This window comes from Desmodus rotundus, chromosome 2 (genome assembly GCF_022682495.2).
Source record: "Desmodus rotundus isolate HL8 chromosome 2, HLdesRot8A.1, whole genome shotgun sequence".
In the NCBI taxonomy this organism is placed as follows: Eukaryota; Metazoa; Chordata; class Mammalia; order Chiroptera; family Phyllostomidae; genus Desmodus; species Desmodus rotundus.
Genome location: NC_071388.1, coordinates 200,874,188 through 200,893,840, shown reverse-complemented (window position 1 = coordinate 200,893,840; position 19,653 = coordinate 200,874,188). Strand labels below are relative to the sequence as shown.

Here is a 19,653-nt window from a genome sequence, read left to right as displayed (position 1 = left end):
CCTGCAAAGGCAAGCTGTTGAATTGTAGCACCACTGTCATTCTAACTAAGCCAGCAGAGTTAAAAATTACCCCTGGTCAGAGCGGAGAAGTCAAGTGTCCAGGAGTGGGAGCAGGTAGGGGTCGTCAGGGCAGTTCTGAAATGCACTTTTGCAAGGATGTGATGGGGAGGAGATGCTCCCTCCTTATGAGACCACACTAGTTGCTCTTGTAGCCACGAGATGCCCAAGCGAAGACAGGAGGAACAGGAGGGGAGGGAGCAGGGCTTCCAAAAAGAGCCACATGTCAGAATGTATGTAAAATCTACTCTTACAGTATCCATGTGAATTGAGACAAAGTTATCACTGGAAAACAATGAACATGGCAAACACCAGGAACAAGACTTCCCTTTGAGCCAGTGGTCGTTGGAGCAAGAAAACTAAATGAAGACGAGATGCAGTCCTATTGCTTGGATGTGGTGGTGTGAGGTTAAAGAAAGGAGGGAGAGCAAACAGACCATCTGATCCAGGATTCCCAGGCTTTTAAGGTCTGGCAAGGGTAACCAGGGAGGTGGGCCTGCCTGCCAGGCCCAGCCCTTGGGAAAGGAAGGAGCTCTTCCATGCAAGGAGAGAGCCCGAAGAGGCACCCAGCCAGTTTAGATGTCCATTAAGAATTACCTTTTGAGTGTAAATGTAGAGAAGCTTAAGACCTGGCAACCCCCAGAAGATTTAAGTGAGATCACATTTCCAAACCCGACTTTCCACATCCAAGTGTCACTGGAGGAACTTTCGATGTGATCATAGGACCAGTGTTTGCCACTTTCAAAGAATCATGGAGAACGTGAGAGATACTGAAGACTGAAGAAGGGCAAATATCTCGTTTTTCAAATTAAAGGGTGTAAAAAGTAGATTTTAGAAACCAAATACCAAGAGATCTTAAGAGAGCAACATGATTCCTGACGATAAGCTATGCTGTACCTTATTACCCATCACTGATGACAACACAGAACATCTAGGACAGAACCCTGATTTCCTCGTCAGGCTCCAAGACTTTGATGTAAACAGAGGAATCGGAAAGCTAGGACGATGGCCAAGGTGTTGAGTGAGAGACTGAGTCAAGACATGCTAACAGGCTGGGAGCGTGGGCCTAAATGAACCGGATGAGCTCTGAGAAAGATAACTGCGAACCTTCTGCACTTAAGTCTCAAACAATAGACAGGACAAGAACTAAAGGAGAAAAGTTAGTAGCAGTTCCTGAGGAAAAGGCACGTGGGCTTTCGCTGACCATAAGTTCAATGCGCAGCGCAATATGGTGGCCGAATGGGCAAGCTGCCCAAGTGGGTTTTGGGTTGGATGACAAAGTGCTGATGTTTAGGATAGTGAGACGCATCCCTCGGCCAGGCCCTCCACCGAGTGCTGAGTTCTCATTCCTGGCGGCTGTTTGTCCCAGGGCCTGCATCTTTAAGGGAGATACTGACAAACTAGGATATATTCAGAATGGAGGCAGGGCTGATGAAAAGCTAAACTGAATTAGAAGACCACAGGTATTTATCGGAGGAGAAAATACAGGGGTAGGCAAAAGTAGGCTTACAGTTGTGAGTATATGAAACAGTTTATTCTTGTATTAATTGTTTATTAATTATTATATTTATTGTTATATTAACCTACTTTTGCCCACCCCTGTATTTGGAAGGAAATGGCAGGTGTTTACAAACACTGGAAAGTAAGTTCTGTATGTCGTGGGAAGGAAATAAATAGACATTTAGGGGACAGCACACACAACTTTGAAAGCATGTTAACAAGGAAAAATTGTGTTGTCTTCTAGAATGATCCCAAACTCCTAGGTGTCTTTTGAAGCTTCCATCCCTGGAATTGTTTAGAATCTAAATGAGAAAAGGTCAGAAATGGCATAGAGCAGAGTCCCACACGGACCAAACTCTTAGAGGGCTCTTAGAAGCCAAATCTGTCTAATGCTTATGATTCTTTGATTCTTTAAACCTTCTGGACTCAAATGGGGAAATGCTGTTGCTTGTCGTACATCCGATGCTGGCAATTGATTTGGAAGAATAAAGAAGTCAAGATGATTTTCCACACTTACCGGAGGACCCAGTGGCCCAGCGTCTCCTGCAGTTCCCGGTGGGCCTCTCGGGCCAGGCTTGCCCATAGACCCCTTCTCTCCTTTCAAGCCTTCCACGTGTCTCCCTGGAGGCCCGGGTGGACCAGGCTCACCTGAATGCACAGAGAGCCTGTCAGTACCGCATGTCAGGGAGCTGGGCAGCTTCCGTCGGTGAGTCTTGTGCAAACCCTGTACCTTACCATGATCGTGAACGGTTCTCCCCTTTGGGAGTAGGATGGGATTGCGGTAACAAGAGCACGACAGACAGCAGCGGAGCGCCCGGCACAAGGCCAGGACCGCGTCTGCCCGATGAAGGTCTGCTGGAGCAGAACGTCTCCCTAACTCAGGCCAAACACACAGGAGGAGCTCACTGGTGAATGGATGCATCTCTCTCTTTTAGGCTGATTAATTTGGTATTTACTAATTTTCCAAACAGGCCCGTCTGCCTCAACAGTGCCAACAGCCTTAGTGCACTCTACGTGAGGACTGGTGGGTGTGGGAAGATGGAGAAGACCACAGGCAAAGAGGGGCAATAAGGTCACACGAGAGGGAGGTGGGAAGCTTCTGATGTGAAACATTATTTTCATTCTTTTATCTTATTTAAAAGTAGATTCTACCTGGGTTTCCTCTTGAGCCTGGGGGACCTCGGTTTCCTTTCTGGCCAGGGAGGATTGCACCAGGTTTCCCTGGCGGCCCTGGGAATCCTGCCATTCCCGTGGGTCCTGGCGGCCCAACATCGCCCACCATCCCTTTCCTGCCGGGGAGGCCGGGCAAGCCTGGGGCCCCTCTGTCTCCTTTGGCTCCTGCAGAGAGAAGGTTTTCATCAGTTTCTGTAACGCCCCTATGCTGGGAGTTATAGTTTGTGGCTATCTCTAATAATGTAGACATTTTGCTTAAATGTGTTAAGATTCACAATGTTTTTTTAAAAAGGAGCTGGTAAAAAAAACCACATAGGTATTGACTCAGTTCTGCCTTCAGTTACCCATTTAATCCTGACAAAGTCCACTTCACTGGGATGTGTTTTTAAAATGAAGATAGTGGCATAGCTCAGTTCTTCAAAGGTAAAATGAGATAATAAACAGAAAGACAGAAAAACATGGTGTGAGGTCCAAAGTGTTCTGTACATGTAAGCCACAGCTACTGTTATCCGGTGAACTTGAATTACAATGACGTTATTGAATCACTGGTAATTCCGCAGAGCGCACAAAGCTGAACTGCGTGACGAGGACGTGGGCATCAGAAGTGTCGCCCATCTAACTCCAGACAAAGGAACAACAAAGCTACCAGTTCCACCCTCATCCTTTCAGGGAGCAATACATTTAAACCCTGTTAATAGCAATAAAGCAAATACATATGAAGTCTTTATTTTTGAAGACTTTTCATAGAAGGAAATTCCAAAATTGGATCACAGTGTCTAATTCATTCACTTTGTTGTGATGGTAACAATTAAGCATTTTTACTTGAATACAAAGAATATAAACAGTCTATGTTATTCCTGAGACTTCTTTAATTCAATATGTTAAGTTTATTTTATACATCAAGCATATTAAATTAGATTCTGTCCTTGAAGATGTGAATCCCCAAGGTCAGGGAGGGAGAACCGCTCACCTGGAGCTCCAGGTCTCCCTTTGGGGCCTGGAAGTGCCCCCAGCAGACCTGAAAGAGGTAATTTTGGCGTATTAATATTTTGCACATTGTTAATTTCATCACACAGGTATAATTTATTCCACTCGGTCAATTTCATTTTGGCAACTGAAAGAAGTTTGATTATCATGCCCCAGAACACATTAAAGACCATTTGTTCTGTCAGAAAAGACTCTAGGGCAGTGTCGGGTTACTAATTATTAATTATTAATTAGTGTCACTGATTACTTCATGCAAAATAAAACTGGTGGGTCCAAGATAATGAGCAAGTTGTACCCGTTTCTCCCTTTTCTCCTGTTGGACCGGGAATTCCATCACGTCCTTGGTCACCTCTCATCCCCATTGGTCCAGGGTCTCCTGGGAACCCTGGGGGCCCTGAAAAAAATGCCATTCAAAGAGGGGACTTACTTCCCATCAATGGCCTACCGTGCCAGATGTGGGTAATTCTGGTCAAGGTGTTCAATTGTCAGACTGTAGTTATGTGAAGCTAAATTCACAATGAAAACTATGAGCAGACTAATGCAATCATGAGGATTATCACTTTGGAATGTCTAGCTTGGCGGGTCTTTGAATTAGGTAAAAATACCCACCCTCACTTTTATGCATTTCTGACTGAGGGCTGAGACACTGGAAGCTACCTTCTAAAGGTCAGTCATGGCTCAGAGATACAGCTCAACAGAGAGCTCAAACTCAGGAGGAAACGTCTTCCCCCAGGAAAGGGACATAGACAAAGTACAGAAAGGAAACCTGGAGGGCCTTTGGTGCCTGGACATCCAGGGAAGCCTTTCACGCCTTTAGACCCCAGTTCACCATCCGCACCCGGGTCTCCTGTAAAGGAAGAGAGAGGGAAGGGAAACACACACACACACACACCAGAAGACACATGGTTACAGCAATGGCTGACAGGGTCGGTTCTTACAGTCGGCTGTGCTCACGCCGGTCTTCAGGTGACTTGCTCCCGGTCACCTCAGGCTTTTGTCTTGGGTGCTATTTCCCTAGAGAAGCACAGCGGAGATGTGTTGCCTCACTTTCAACGGTGTGCATACAGCAATCGCGTGGGCCACTCCGTATGACCGGATTTGCTTTAATTGGGAATTAACAGCAAATCCACTGAACCTTTCCGTGTTTAAAAGATCATTTAAGTAATATCTTTAGGTAAGACCTGAAGCCGAAACTCAGTAGCTTAGCAGTTGTTTTTAGTAAAGCACAACAAAAACTGAAACCTGAATGATAAGTAAATAAGAAACAAACTCAAAGTTCAACCTGGAAACATGCCAGAACCCCCCACCCCCACCCCAGCAGTGTGGTGGGTTGAACTGTGTTGCTTCCTAGTTTATATGTTGAAGTTCTGACCCCTAGTACTTCAGAGCATCACTATACATGGAGACCCAGACTTTAAAGAGGCAAGTAAGTTAAAGCGAGGTCACTAGGGTGGGCTCTGTTCCAATGTGACTGGTGTCCTTATAAGAAGTGGATGTTTGGATGCAGACTATAGACACAGGGAGAAGGTGGCCATCTCTCTGTCAAGGAGAGAGGCTTCAGAAGAAATCAACCCTGCTGACACCTTGATCTCAAACTTCCAGCCTCCAGAATTGGGAGAAAATTAATTTCTGTTGTTTGAGGCACCCCGTGTGTCCTCTTTGTTCTGGAAGCCCTAGAAAACTAACACAACTATTGTGAGACGGGGCGATGAACTCACATCTCACATCTTTAGGCTGAATTCCTTGTGGCAGAACCTCAGACGTTTTGTTTATGGGAGCAGGTTTTTAGATTTCGGTCCACCACACTGGCTGATCAGTAAATAAGGACACTCCTGTTTAATTTGCTGTTTCTTAGTGGCTTAGAATTTGAAGATCAAAGTTGAATAAAAGCAATGATCGTACAAAAGCCTAAATAGCATTCTGTCCACAGAGATGATTCCAGGAGGTGAGAGCCATGCTAAGGGTCTTGCTCCCGGCTCTCGGCGTTGGGAAGCCAGTGCTCACCTGGGGGTCCGGGGCTTCCAGGATGTCCAGGGGCTCCATCAGGTCCAGCAGGCCCTGGGTATCCGGGTGAGCCAGGTGGCCCTCTTTCTCCTTTCTTTCCCATATCACCTGGCAATCCTGGTTCTCCCTTAAATTCAGTCAAACACCTTTAAAATTCTCATATACGCAGGACATGTGATCAGAGTTAAGTATGTAAACTAGATTTGTCTGCATTTATTTATTATTATTTTCATTATCATTCAGTTGGTTAGTTAGCAATGCCTGTTGACTGTCTGTCTGTCTGTCCCAGCACTCTGTGACAGGTGCTGGGAACAGGATGGCTACACGTTGCACGGGGCCCTGCTCCCTTTAAGAACTTTTAAAGCAATGCAAAACAGTAGCGGCAGAGAGGAGTCCTTAGCACCCAACCTTTGTGACTGCGGGCCTCGGGCCATGAGGCTGGTTCTCCCCGGGAATGCAACAGCGGCCATAATCAGGTGTGCGGTGCCAACAGTCCCTCACGGAGCTTTAGAGACCAGAGGGAGACCGCAACTGATCACATGAATGTGTAATTGCAAGTTGTGATGATTAACTCAGGGGTAGGAAAGAAATAGTTAGACCAAGTGAATATAAGTTCTGCAAATGCTACGCATAAAAATAAGAATGTCAATCACAGGTTGAAAAAGCTGCTTCATGAAATCTGGACTTTGGTTTTACGATAAGCGAGCACATGTGGATTTGATGGGTACTTACAAAAATCTCCACAGTAGATGATTCAAATATACTACTCTGTTACTATGATTTGCCAGCCTGGTAAAACTAGCTCACTTTGTGTTCAATGGATAGTTCTACACATTTCTTCCGTGGTTCCCTATGAAAACCCTAAATCTAAATGAAACAATGAACTGAATCTGAGTTAAGCATAAAACGATTCCTCACTGAGAAAACATCTCGGTGGAAAGAGTGTCTCCCTTGTTTTCTGAGGACTTAGTCTAAAAATAAAGGGCAAAGGAAAGTTATGTGGGGCCCACGTAATAAAGGGTTACTTTCTTGGGTCTGTGTGACTTCTAAAAATGTTCTTTCTTGTTGTTTTAGCCATTACTATTGGAAAACATGATTGGTAGAAATCTCTAGGAAAGGTAGTATTTTATTGGCCCAAAAGAGAGTCAAGGAAAAGGATTCCTAAGTAACAAGTTTCATATTTTTTGGAGTCATATACTCTTGAAAGTCTGAGAAAAAATACAGACTCTCCCATTCAAAAATTTTCATTCATTTTACAGTCAATTTCAGGAGATTAGCAGACTTCTTGGAGTCCTACAGGCTTCTTTAGGGATGCATGCAATCCCACGTTAAAACTCCTGCTTATGGAAATTTTAATTAATCATTCTCTAATGAAGAAGCTTTGGCTCTTATTGTAACAGAAAGGTTGGAAGAAAGTAAACTTAAACAAACAAACAAACAAACAAAAAACTGAGCCTCACTGAAATATTTGGTTGTTACAGCATGATAACAAGGGCTTCATGCTGTAACCTCTAGTTAATGGCACAACATTGAGAGAAAATAAAGTTCTGTGTAATGGAATGAAAATAATTAAAGTTCCAAAACAAGTAGGATAAATGTACAGATTTTAGGATTTTGTTTGCTTTTTGATGATGCTCTAAAGTTATTTTATTTTACATCTTTTATTATAGCTTAATAAGTCAAGTGTTTTTGATGACAAGTCTTGGAAATTTATTTTCACAAGTCTGTGAGAGAAAAGTCCATAGCAGAGACTGGCTCACTTTGTATCACAGGAGAAACAACCACTGCTCTTTTAGATTGTGTGAGCCTTTGATCACTGCCTCCTTCTGGCAGCACACTTAAATTGCAGGGACACTTAGAAATTCCTTGGGAGTTGAAACTGCTGGAAATAAGTTAAGAGGTTGACAGCTGGGTGATAGGCATACTCAGTTGTGAAGATAGGATTCAAAAAACCAAATAAGTAGCTGAAAATACAATAATTTTATGTTTTTCTCTGCCCACATTGAATCCATATACTTGATATTTAAAAGGACCTACTCCATCATCAAAATATAAATACTTTGGTTGCCTCTATACCTTTGGTCCTGGTGGTCCTGGCCTTGTACCTTCTGAATAACCTGGCTCTCCTTTATCTCCTTGGAGACCATGAGTACCTGGGAGGCCTGGTCTTCCAGGTAGACCTGGGAGTCCCAGGGTTCCCTTCTCTCCTTTGGACCCTGAAATTAGGAAATAAATCATACAAAATAGGTAAACACAGAGATCTTGATGTGTTCTACCTCTGGCCTTTGCACAAACCACCTTTCTCCAAGGAAGCTGACTGTTCAGTATCATTAATGTATCAGGCAGTCATAATGGATGATTTTAACACAGTGTAAATATTTATTTTGTTCTCACTAGTGTACTAGTTGCACACAGTACATTTGTCTGAAAGTAAATCTAGTTGTTTTACACCAACTTTCCTGGTAGTGGAAAACCAAAGAACAAACAACGCAAAAAACCTAGAATTGGGACCCATCATGAGCTTGTCGGCTCATCACAGGATTTTATACTTTACCTGGCAACCCCATGTTGCCCATGCTTCCTGGCAGGCCACGGGGTCCTGCTTCTCCAGGATTCCCAGGGCTTCCAGGATCTCCGAGGGGGCCTTGAGAACAAATAAACAGTCACACACTCTGTGTAGTACCTGGACACTAGGTGTTCAACAAATATGTCTTGGTTGCATGAATGCATGCATCCAGAGCGGCTGGTCCATCTGTTTGAGTGCTTGTTAGCTCCCTTCTTGCCTTCATGGAAGGAGGGGCCTGAGGCCCCAGAAATATAAAATTAGAGAAAGTCAGACTCTCGTCAGCAGGCCTGGACTTTGAACATCAAAATCATCCTAGGACCGAGGCCAGCAGGAAAGGGGGTGGGGGGCAGCTGTGACAAGATAGGAATAGAGTTCTATACTGAAAATGTATTGCCGTGTAATATATGTTGTTACTGATGTGATCATAGGGAACGGGGCACTTTAATTGTTTAAAAAATTCTTTGCAGACTCAATAACCTGTTTAAAAAAGAAAAGCAAATTCAAAAACCTCTAAAGCTTTGTCTGATTTTCTTCTATGTGTGATATTGTGATAAATTAAAGTTTATAATGTGTAGTGGCAGTTTCAAAATAAAATTTTTAGTACAAAAGTGGAACTTCATGTATGTTAATATTTTTTAGTTAACACAGGCTGGCTACGCACACCTTCATTTTGGTTTATTTCAGAAACAAATTTCTGTTGGAAGACTATTGGACCAGAAGTCATATTCCTTCATACCAGTTAGTCTAGAAACACACTTTTGTTACATTTAGATCTGGGAAAACTTAAACCCTGACGTTCTTATTAGAAAACCAGCTCTACCTGGTGGTCCTGGTGGCCCAGGTGGCCCTTTGAATCCTTCCCGGCCCGGTAATCCTGGGATGCCTCTGTCTCCTTTCTCACCCAGCTTTCCTGCGAATCCTAAAGTTAAAAACAATGGATTAAAAATATAGGTTAGAATTTTATCAGAGTTACCTACATCCTGATTAAAATGGATGAGATATTATTGTAACAGAATATGGAATATTTGTTAAGAGAATGGGCCAATGTGGACGTATCTTTTTTAAAAAAGGATTAAATGAGAACATGGATGAAGTGTTAGCACAGTGGCTGGCGTGAGTTAACACTCAAAGAGACCTAGCAGTTATCATAATATTCACACTTTAAATGGTTTATTAGTAACTAGCATATGAGAGACATCATTTTCTTGTATTTATCTCATTTAATCTGCAGGCAATCTCAGTCTCTCCTCGACCTTTCCAGAGAGAGTGCAGAGGGGAGAAAACTAATTCTAAGTTGTCAGGGGACTAATACTAGAGCCACACAGTCCATTGGTGGTAAGGTTGGGATTTGAACCCAGTTCTGAAGGCCGGAAAGCTCATAAACTTCCCATAATACTATGCTACTTTTGTAAAACATGGGTTTGACTACATTATTTTCTTGACCAAAAATATTACTCTGTCTTTTCGTGCATGGACCTAAGTCTCCTTGCAGACTCCTTTAGGAGACGCCCCCAGTTGCGCTTATCTCTACCCTCAATATCTCACCTATTTGCAGCGGATGCCTTGGAGTTAGAAATTAAGATTCAAAAAATGGATTGCATTTAAATTAGAGAGGCCTAAACAGTATGACCTTTTGTGGTTTTCCGATCTCTGCTCCTCAGCTATGCATTTGAAAACCCAAAAGAAAACATACAGGACAGTTTCCATTCATATTGAACTTTGGGTGAGTGAAAAGGATTCTGTTAGAACCATAGAAATAGCATGTGTCCTTCCGTGCTTCACAAAAGGAATTTTTAAATTATAAATTAGTACCCATTGTGCATTCATGGTGTTAGAGGCAAATTTTAGTTTATGTAGGCACAGATAAGCCATTCATATTCTTTTCAAAATGTTTCTAATACTTCCTAAGTTCGCTGGAATAGTCCAGTGGAGTGGTGCCTATGTAGGCAATTTATGAGGACCGGACATTTGTGGCAATACTTATTTTGCATATCTTGGCTTAGACCAGTTCTAGCAGATTTTTAATAAAATGCGTATTACTTTCTATTCCATTGCAAAAAATGTGTTGCCAACTTCTGTTTGCCCCAGAACTGAACTATCTCTTTGATACCAGATTACATAGTGACTACCTAAAAGGCCTTTACTTTTTTTATGGATAAAGAAAACCTTTCTATGAATTGATTTTTCTAATGACTATCCTTTTTTTTTTTTTTTTTAGGTTAGCAAATTAATTAGATTCAATCACAGTGAATGGACCGTGGTCAGATGTCACTTCTGTGAAGTCCTTCCCAACTCTGAGAAAGACAACTATTCAGTCTTTCTAGTGTGGTCTCTAGCATCCTGTGCAGAGTTCTAAAGCAAATCTACTTGGACTATATGTGCCAAGCATAAAAATATTGAGTGAATACAATCTCCCTCCTCAAAAGGTATTACAAATTACTCAACACTTAATATGGTTTTGCAACTATAAGTGCATTTTTCTTTATTCTTCTCCTCGGTGAAAGTTTGATCTGTACATATTTCACTTTACCCGGCAATTCTCTCTTTTTCTAAAATTACTTGGGATTGAAATTGGTCAAGAAGATCATTAAGTCAGGCTTTCTTAAAACTTGATTTGATTTGGCTATATCAATCATACAACAAAAACTGTCATAGAAAGTACTCGACGTAAAATAATTTCGTGTTTAAATTTTAACCTAATAACTTCAGCTAAGAATTAACAGCGTTCTAAAGCATTAATTTTCAATTAAAACAAACTTTCTTTTTTTAATAATTATTCTCCGAAGGATTTTAAGCACGGGAAGCAGTTTTTGGGTGCAGTGAGAAAGCTTCATGCTGACAGTCGATGGAATATAGTGGAATTTGGGGTGGAGGTTTTTTTATGGAATTTCCTAAGGGTTTAGTTTTCACACTTACATGTCAGATAGGGGATATGGAGGCTTATGATTTAAAAACTGACGAGTGAAAATTTAAAAAACAGCAGACCAAAATGCAGAAACAACTTAGAAATAAAGTTATGCTTTAACGAGGCAACATATTATTGCACAAAGCGCACGAGACCCAGTTCTAGGTCAGGCTGGGCAGCAACTGGCTGTGTGACCACGGACGGGACACTGGCCCTCACTGTCCTCATTAGCCAGCCAGAAGGACTTGCCCAGGTAATTCTTAGTCTCAGAATCAGCTCTGGAATTCTGGTTCTAAACTCAAGGTCGTCTGTACCTTTGAGGCCTGGTTCTCCTTTGTCCCCCAGGAAGGAGAGTATCTGAGAAGGCCCAGGGGGTCCTTTAGTGCCTTTGTCCCCCTTGGCTCCTGGGGGTCCTCTCTCACCCCTTGCTCCTGGAATTCCAAGGCTACCTATAAGACAGGAGTAAACACAGCAGTTCCTTAATTCTTTAAGTAGTTCACAAGGATTCAAAAGTTCACCGTGCTCACCATAAAACAAAACAAACCAGCCAAAAAGCTTAACAGAGCTGGGACCTTCATAAGTAGTTTCCCCAAACAGGCAGTTATGTGCAGGTATGATGTGAGCCTGCAAGGAAAACCATGATCCCATTCAAAAGGAAAAAAGGGAACACAGGAAACAGCAAAATCAAATGCACAGTTCTCTCAGAACTGCTTTCCCTTCAAAGAATAAAATACAATTTACTCTGCTGTTCCTTCCTCCTGAGAGCTGGAAGTCCCCACCATCACTTACCCCTCTGTCCTGGAGGGCCTGGGCTCCCAGGAGGCCCGGGGAGGCCAATGGTGCCAGGAAAACCCATCATCCCAACCATTCCTCTTTCACCTGTGGAAACAAAGTAGCGCAGGCAGCACACAGGCAGCAGGGGAAAAGCAATAAAATAAACTACACTTAGTATATAAACTATAGTAAGCTTAAACTCCATAAAACAAAATAAACTATACTTAGAAGGAGAGACTGGGAGTGGAAGGAATGGTTTCTGTAAACAGGCAAAGAACCTTGTTTGTCTGGGAGATGGGTCAGTAAACCATCTCTGTTACACCAGGTATGGGAAAGCCACCAGTAGCAGGTCACATTGTGGGTAAGCATGGAATATGCTTAAGTTTGGGATCTTTCCCTCCTCCCAGTCCATGACCAGTAGCTTTCTGTATTCTCCCTTATTTTACTTCCTTCACAGAAGTTGTCTGGAGTTGAACTTATAACTAATGCATATGTTATTGCCGCCCCCCCCCCCACTGTCAGAGGTGGGGTTTGTCCACTGATGTGCCTCTAGGGCCTGAAACCATGCCGGCTTGTGATAACAGGTCAGTCATATGAATAAAAAAATAATTTGCAGATTAAGTTGTTATTCTGGGCGCTTCTCTAAAGGAAATGTCAGTGAGATTCTGTGCCATGAAAAGAATATTGGAATATTCTTCCCAAACATATGAACTATGAAAATAGGGATGAAGCATAATGAATTATAAAGGGATGCTATGAATAACTATTATACACGCCAGCAATTAGATAACTTAGAGAAAATGGACAGACCCCTCAAGAGGCACCGATTAACAAAACTGACTCAAGATAATATAGAAAAATCTGATTAGACCCATAACGAATGAAGGAATTGAATTAGTTTTTTTTTTTTTTAATTACCACAAAGAAAAGCCCAGAACCAGATGACTTCCCTGGCAAATTCTACCAAACGTTTAAAAAATACCCGTTCTTCACAAACTCTTCTACAAAATACAAGAGGAAACACTTCCTGTCTTGTCCCATAAAAGCAGCATTCCTCTGATCCAAAACCAGGCAAAAACATCAGAAGAAAAGAAAAAAGAAAGGCTAGTTCCTCTTACAAACAGACGCAAGAATTCTGAACAAAATGCTAGCAGATACATTGTAGCAGCAGCATATGAAAGGGACTCCACAGCAAAAACAGTGACACCCTGGGGCACTGGGAAATGTGATTATCCTGGGGCCACCGTGTCCCTGCCCTGCAGCCCGTTGTGAATCACTCACGAAACTTCCACTACCCGAAAGGGAAGTACAGAGACCAAAGCCTGTGCCGTGTCCAGTTCAGACAGCCACCTTAAAGGAAAAGGTGAAAGAAAAGGGTGGAAGGAAAAAGCACAGATTCCTGGCTTCTCCCCATCAGAGTAGATGAACGCTGTGCTTGCCTCCTCCAACTACGTCAAAATTGCAACAAAACTACAGAACTGTTGTTCAGGACTGCCTGAGATCTAGCTGAGCAGAAGTCCCACAACTAAGGATTTAAAGGAGCAGCCACACTGAGACTGGGAGGAGGGGAGGGACACGGAACGGGCTGGTCCCACACTCACATGGCAGATAAAAACCAGAGGGGATATCTGGGCAGTGCAGGCCCTCCCTGAGGGGTGAGGCATCCCAGCCCCACACTAGGACCCCTGCCCGGGGTTCCAGTGCCAGGAAGAGAAATCCTGTAACTTCTGGCTGTAAAAACCAGAGAGGACTGTGGCTGAGACGGTGGGCTTCTAAAATTCCAGGACTTCCTCTTAAAGCGCCCCCACTCTGACTTACTTGGACTCGGTTCCTCTGCACTGCAGCATGGGGGCAGCAGCTCAGAAGGTGCCCGGGACAAACGGGAAGGAACTAAATTGTCTGGCTTCAGGATGCGGGCTGGAGGGCTAGCTTTCTCCCAGACAGAAGTGCAGCTGAAGCCTATGTTCTTTTGCTGAGCCCATCCCTCTCCATCCTCCCCCACCCCCACCGAGCCTGCAGACACCATACCTAAGTCTCCATCAGCCTGGCTCACACTGTTCAACCCGAACTGGCAATTCCCTGAGACCCCACCCACCCAGCTTCTGGGCCCACCCAAGCACTTCCAATGGCTTTTCTGTACAAATGGCCTATTTTGATTCATACTGTGGACTTTCCTAAAATCTCCCGAAGTTTCACTAACCCCAAACAAGCAGCACTTGGCCTCACTGTGCCCAGTACCTCTTGTTAAGTGGCCCCAGGCCCAGCTTGTAAATGGATTAAATGCTTCAGTCAAAAGACCTCACGTGCAGTCTTTTGTTTCCATATTTCATGAAAATGGAAAAAAAAACTGAGATTGCAATACTTATATCAGACAAAATGGACTTTAAAATAAAGCCTGTAAGACACAGAGAAGAACCCAGCAATTTCACTTCGGGGTGTTTATCCGAAGAAGCCCCAAACACTAACTTGAGAACACACAGACAGCCATATGGTCATCGCAGCATTACTTACAGTAGCCTAGATCTGGAAGCAACCTAAGTGTCCATCAGTAGGTGAGTGGATAAATAAGTAGTGCACATGTACAATGGAATATGACTCAGCCATAAAAAAGAAAAGAAAAGAAAACCTGCCATCTGCAGCAAGGCAGATGGGCCTAGAGCAGCGATGGTCAAACTGTTTCATCTCAGGGGCTAAAATTCTGACCAAAAAATAGGGATAATTTTGATTCATTCACACCGGACGGCTCCGATTGTGTTGGCTGTTGTCATTGTCTTGTTTGACCATCTCAGGGACCAGAGGGCAGCGCCCCTGACTAATAATAATCGGGTGCTGCGTGTTTTTAACATTCTTGTGGCACACTGATTGGAAATCACTAGCCCAGAGGGAATCCTGCTGAGTGAAATAAATCAGACAGAGAAAGACAAATGCCATATGATTTCACTTATATGTGGAATCTAAAAAACAAAATAAATGAACAAACAAAGCAAAAACAAACTCACAGATACAAAGGATGTTTTGATGGTTGCCAGGGGGAGGGAGGTTTGGGGGATGGGTGGGAAAAGGTGAAGGGACTAACTAGCACAAATAGGTAGTTATGAAACCGTCACAAGGATGGAAAATACAGCATAGGGAATATAGTCAATCATATTGTAGTAACTATGGTGTAGTGTGGGTATTAGATTTATCAGGTGACCACGTCATAAGATATATAAATATCTCATCACTATGTTGTACATCTGAAACTAACATAATATTGTATGTCAACTGTAATTGAACAATAAAAATAAATAAATAAAGGCACAAGAAAGGATACCTGGTGGCCCTAAAAATCCTGGATTTCCCGGATATCCTTTTTGACCAGGTGGTCCCATCTCACCTCGATGACCGGGCATTCCTGGTAGTCCAGGTTCTCCAGGAAATCCTGACCTATCCATGCCTGGAATCCCTGGGTCTCCTTTTAGTCCTGTTTCGCCTTTTCTGCCTAAATATGAATGAATGAAGAAAGGAAGGAATGAATGGAAAGAACACACAAGTGCTTTCCCCACCGACTCCAGAGATAATTAATGGCTGTAAATATTTAGCTTTGTGACTCTGGGCTAAATAAACCACACACTTATCAAATTGACTGATTGGTTGGTTGGTTGGTTGGTTGGTCGGTTTCCCCTCCTATAAGAATTTTAAGATCCCTCTGGCTTTACCATTCTGTTTCAATGTTGCAGGCAGTAATAAAAATGTAGAATTTAGATCTATTTTCTGGTCCTGCAGGCACATCCTGGGACCGCATTTAATGACTGTGGCTCAGTCTTTAACTTGCAGAGCACGATCAGTGCCACTCACATTGAGCAGGCCTCTGGAAACAACGAGAGCACCATTACAAGGACGAGTGCCTTGGCCAAAGATTTCTTTGTGAACACACAGTGGTATGCTAGGCATTAGCTGAGTTGTAAAGGACTTTTCCCAGAAAGAGTTCACAGATCGGATTGAAAGGAGCCAAAAAGATGAGTGAGTTTCCCATCATCTGGACTCTCTAGTCTGCATAATTTAGATTTATTTTTATACCCTTTCCTTTAGATTGATTTAAAGCAATCAACTACATATGAGATCCGTCTGGAAAAAGTCCAGCCTTTGTTAATATAATGAGGATGGTTTGTATGACATTGACGTAACCTGGCAGCCAAGGAGAGTGGACCGGAATGAACAGGCGTAAGCAGTGATGACTTCACTGTACTAGTCAGTGGGGGCGGTAGACACTGTTGAGTGAACATGTGTACTTTGTAACTATCACATTCAAAATGACTGAGCGAGCAGAGCAATGAATCTGCATCAGATTTTGCATTAAGCTTGAACATTCCTCCACGGAAACTATTCGGATGATTCAGAAGGCCGTAGCTATGGGCAACTGGTGATTGGCAGCTTCATCTCAACAAAGTGCCCACTCACGCATCACGTCTTGTGCAGAGTTTTTCATGAAACATCAAATCACCCAGGTGACTCAGCCCCCCAACAGCCCAGATTTGGCACCCGGTGACTTCTGGCTTTTCCCAAAACTAAAATCACCTTTGAAAGGGAAGAGATTTCAGACTGTTCATGAAATTCAGGAAAATACGACAGGGCAGCTGATGGTGACTGGGAGAACTGCGTGAGGTCTAAATTGTGCCTATTTTGAAAGTCACTGAGGCATCATTGTCCTATGTACAATGTTTTTTGTATCTGGTATTTTCTTTAATAAATGTCTCTATTTTTCACATTCCATGGCTGGGAACCTTCTGGACAGACCTCGTATTTTAGTTTACAACTCGTTTAACAGAAAATTCACCCTATTTTAATAAGAAAGATAAATAAATTTACCACTTTAATATACTTATAAAGGGAAAACTTTTTCTGAGAGTTTATATATATACATACATGTGTAAATATACATCTATATACATATTTAGGGTTTATATTTTCTCACAAGACACAAACCAACTCTATATGAACTGCATGTCTCCTGCTCTGCAGGTGGCTCTCACTGCACCAAGTCCACGGCACCAAGGCCTGTTTACATTTCATTCCATTTCCCGCTGAACACTGGTCAGGACTTGTTGCTGGACAGTCTCCACGGCACACAGCAAAGCGCAGAGCAGGAGTCCCGTGCCACTTGCCCATCAAGGGACAGGTTTTGAGGCCCTCCCCTTACCTTCTTGCCCTTTCAATCCATTTAAGCCTGGAAGTCCTGGGTCTCCCTTGGGACCCTGTATGCATCTTCCTGGGAGTCCTCTTTCTCCAGGAGGTCCAGGCTGCCCTGGATCCCCTGTAAAAGAGAGTCCAAGAGTATATTCAGGGGCCAATACTCAAGGTCCTAGTATTGCTATCCCAAGCATTCCCCTATAACTCCTCCCCTCTTAAATCAGACTAGTATTTAATACCATTACTATGTTTTTATAGAGAGGACACTCACTAAGAAGGAACGAAGAACAAAGGTAGAGCAACAATGTTGAATGGAAACATAATTAGGCCCTACAGGTTCTATTTATTGATGTAGAACTGTGTTGGAGAATTCTTCACCCCTAGAGCACCTACACATTCAACCTGCTACATTTTAGCTGAGCTCAGGGGAGAAAAGTAATCGCACTTGCTCTTGTACCTCGTGGTCCATCAAGCCCTCCAGTTCCTGGAATTCCAGGGGGACCTGGAAATCCAGGGAGTCCAATTTCTCCATTTTCCCCCGAATTGCCTCTTTCTCCTGGAAAACCTGGTGTTCCTGGTTCTCCAGGCATGGCTAGTCCTGGTTCTCCCTATAGCACAGAAATTATGTTAGTTTTGCTAGATCATGCTTCTAAGTCCTTACCGACTACTGGCTGGTCTTTAGGGGTCTGTACTTGAAAATGACATCTTCATCATGGGGGTTCTGGGCCCCTTTCTTCACAGTCATCACCATTCCATCCACTCTCCCTTTCAACTCTATTTGCTAAGTTTTAAAAATAAAATAATGCTTAATAATTCTTCCGAGCCTCCACTTTCTCAGAACCCTGTGGGATTTTCTGAAAACAGTCTAAACGTCTCTACTTTTTTTTTTCACAGTCATCCATGTTTCTTTCTAGAGTTTCCCGTTTTAAATATGAATGCTCCTGAAGATTAAGGAAGAAGTAGAAAAGCAAACCTGTCTTTTTTTCACACCTTCTATTTTCCTTTCTAAAAGGGAGGGTTGGTGCGAGAAACTAAAAAATTCATCCTCTCTATCATCTGCAAGTGTATTGAGAATTTCTGCACATGGAGCCTCCAGATAGCAGGAACATCCTGGCTAGACATTGGAATTGCTCCTCCTCTTCCCCACTTCAGTCTGAATTTTAAATCTCAAAGACCTTGGCTCCTGGGGGCCCTGGCTCTCCTGGTAGCCCCGGCTTTCCCACTTCTCCTGGACGACCTGGTAACCCTTTTCTTCCTGGAAAACCTCGGTCTCCTGCAGGGGAAAAATAATAAAGGTCGTATAATTAGTCTTCTTACAAGGTTCTGGGTGGTATCTCTCTTATTTTACCGAATGTTTTTATGAGGCAAGTAGCTGTAGATATTTTTATGAAAGTTTGGATGTAGAGAAAGCCAGTGGCTAAATTAGCAATTAAAAAATTCAATTCCAAATCAGATTACACTGGTTCCCAAATTTTGAAGTTACTTTCTCTATTTTTGTTGTTTAGTGCCACAGCAGTTTTGATTCAGTATTTTTTTTTAAACCACTGATCTTGGTTGACCATTTGGATGACTTTAAAAAAAAGTATATTTTACATTGCGTGTACAGCCAAATATGTATTTACATGTGTGTGTATATATCTATCTATGCAAGCATGACCCCGATCAACATATACAGCGTTTTTAGTGCTTAACTAGCCTTTCTCAGCATGGATTGTCCAGGAAAATTACTTCGAATGCCGTATGGCAGCCCCTGAATGGAATGAGTTAACTGCTCTGTTACGCACTTGTGATGGGAGAACTGATAAAGAAGTCACACACATTCTTTTTGCTGTTTTGTGGTTCAGAAGAGGAAACGGCTGATGGAGCAAAGCTGCCTTCAGAGGGTTCTTTTGTGTCCCTAATTGGACCAATTTTAAATACCGGTTAGTCCGTGGGATTCATCAGGCTTCACTGGGAAATGTTTACTTTCCGCCTTCCAGGAGCTCTGAGGCCAGTCCTGGTGCCCACAGTTTAGTTTCTTTCCAGAAGGCGGCTCCCAGGGGATGCAGCGAAGAGGCAGTTGTCTTCATGCAGGGTCCAAGGAATTATAGTCAAAGCCATTCTTGGGGCCACATGAAAACTCTGATTACATTTCTTATTTCAAATACTCATAAACTGGGGTCCATATTCCCATGTTTGGGCACAACTGATGTATACTAAGCACTGATGATACACTAATTTAAGAGGTGAAGCACCAAGAGTGGATTATACTTTGACAAACACTTTAAATAACATTGCAACAAACATAAAGGTATTGTAAAATCTGAAGTTCTGTGTGACCGTCCAGTCCCCCTGACAGGACGTTGATGTGGCTGTCAGTGGGGAGCCTCAGGTATCCTGTTCAAGTTCTCAGCATCTGGGTTTCTCTGGGGTATCCCCTGAGATGAGAAACAGCATTTTTGTTTTCCTAAAGGAAAATAACTTCTGTGATTTTTATTTTGGAGTGTATAAGGAAATCGGCTATGTACGATTTAATAGT

At 42.8% G+C, this 19,653-nt stretch overlaps 1 protein-coding gene across 1 annotated transcript in view; it reads right to left on the bottom strand.

The window, feature by feature from the left end:
- Positions 1-19,653, bottom strand: part of COL4A3 (collagen type IV alpha 3 chain) — a 123,602-nt gene that overhangs the window by 12,017 nt on the left and 91,932 nt on the right. The window contains exons 29-43 of the mRNA XM_024563858.3: positions 18,311-18,408; positions 17,593-17,743; positions 17,146-17,259; positions 15,280-15,447; positions 11,982-12,071; positions 11,507-11,641; positions 9,108-9,206; positions 8,276-8,365; positions 7,798-7,937; positions 5,722-5,848; positions 4,484-4,564; positions 4,013-4,111; positions 3,701-3,748; positions 2,710-2,895; positions 2,075-2,205 (exon numbers count right to left, since the gene is read on the bottom strand). Of these exons, the coding sequence (XP_024419626.2) occupies positions 2,075-2,205; positions 2,710-2,895; positions 3,701-3,748; positions 4,013-4,111; positions 4,484-4,564; positions 5,722-5,848; positions 7,798-7,937; positions 8,276-8,365; positions 9,108-9,206; positions 11,507-11,641; positions 11,982-12,071; positions 15,280-15,447; positions 17,146-17,259; positions 17,593-17,743; positions 18,311-18,408 (1,757 nt within the window). The remainder of the gene's footprint in view (positions 1-2,074; positions 2,206-2,709; positions 2,896-3,700; positions 3,749-4,012; positions 4,112-4,483; positions 4,565-5,721; positions 5,849-7,797; positions 7,938-8,275; positions 8,366-9,107; positions 9,207-11,506; positions 11,642-11,981; positions 12,072-15,279; positions 15,448-17,145; positions 17,260-17,592; positions 17,744-18,310; positions 18,409-19,653) is intronic.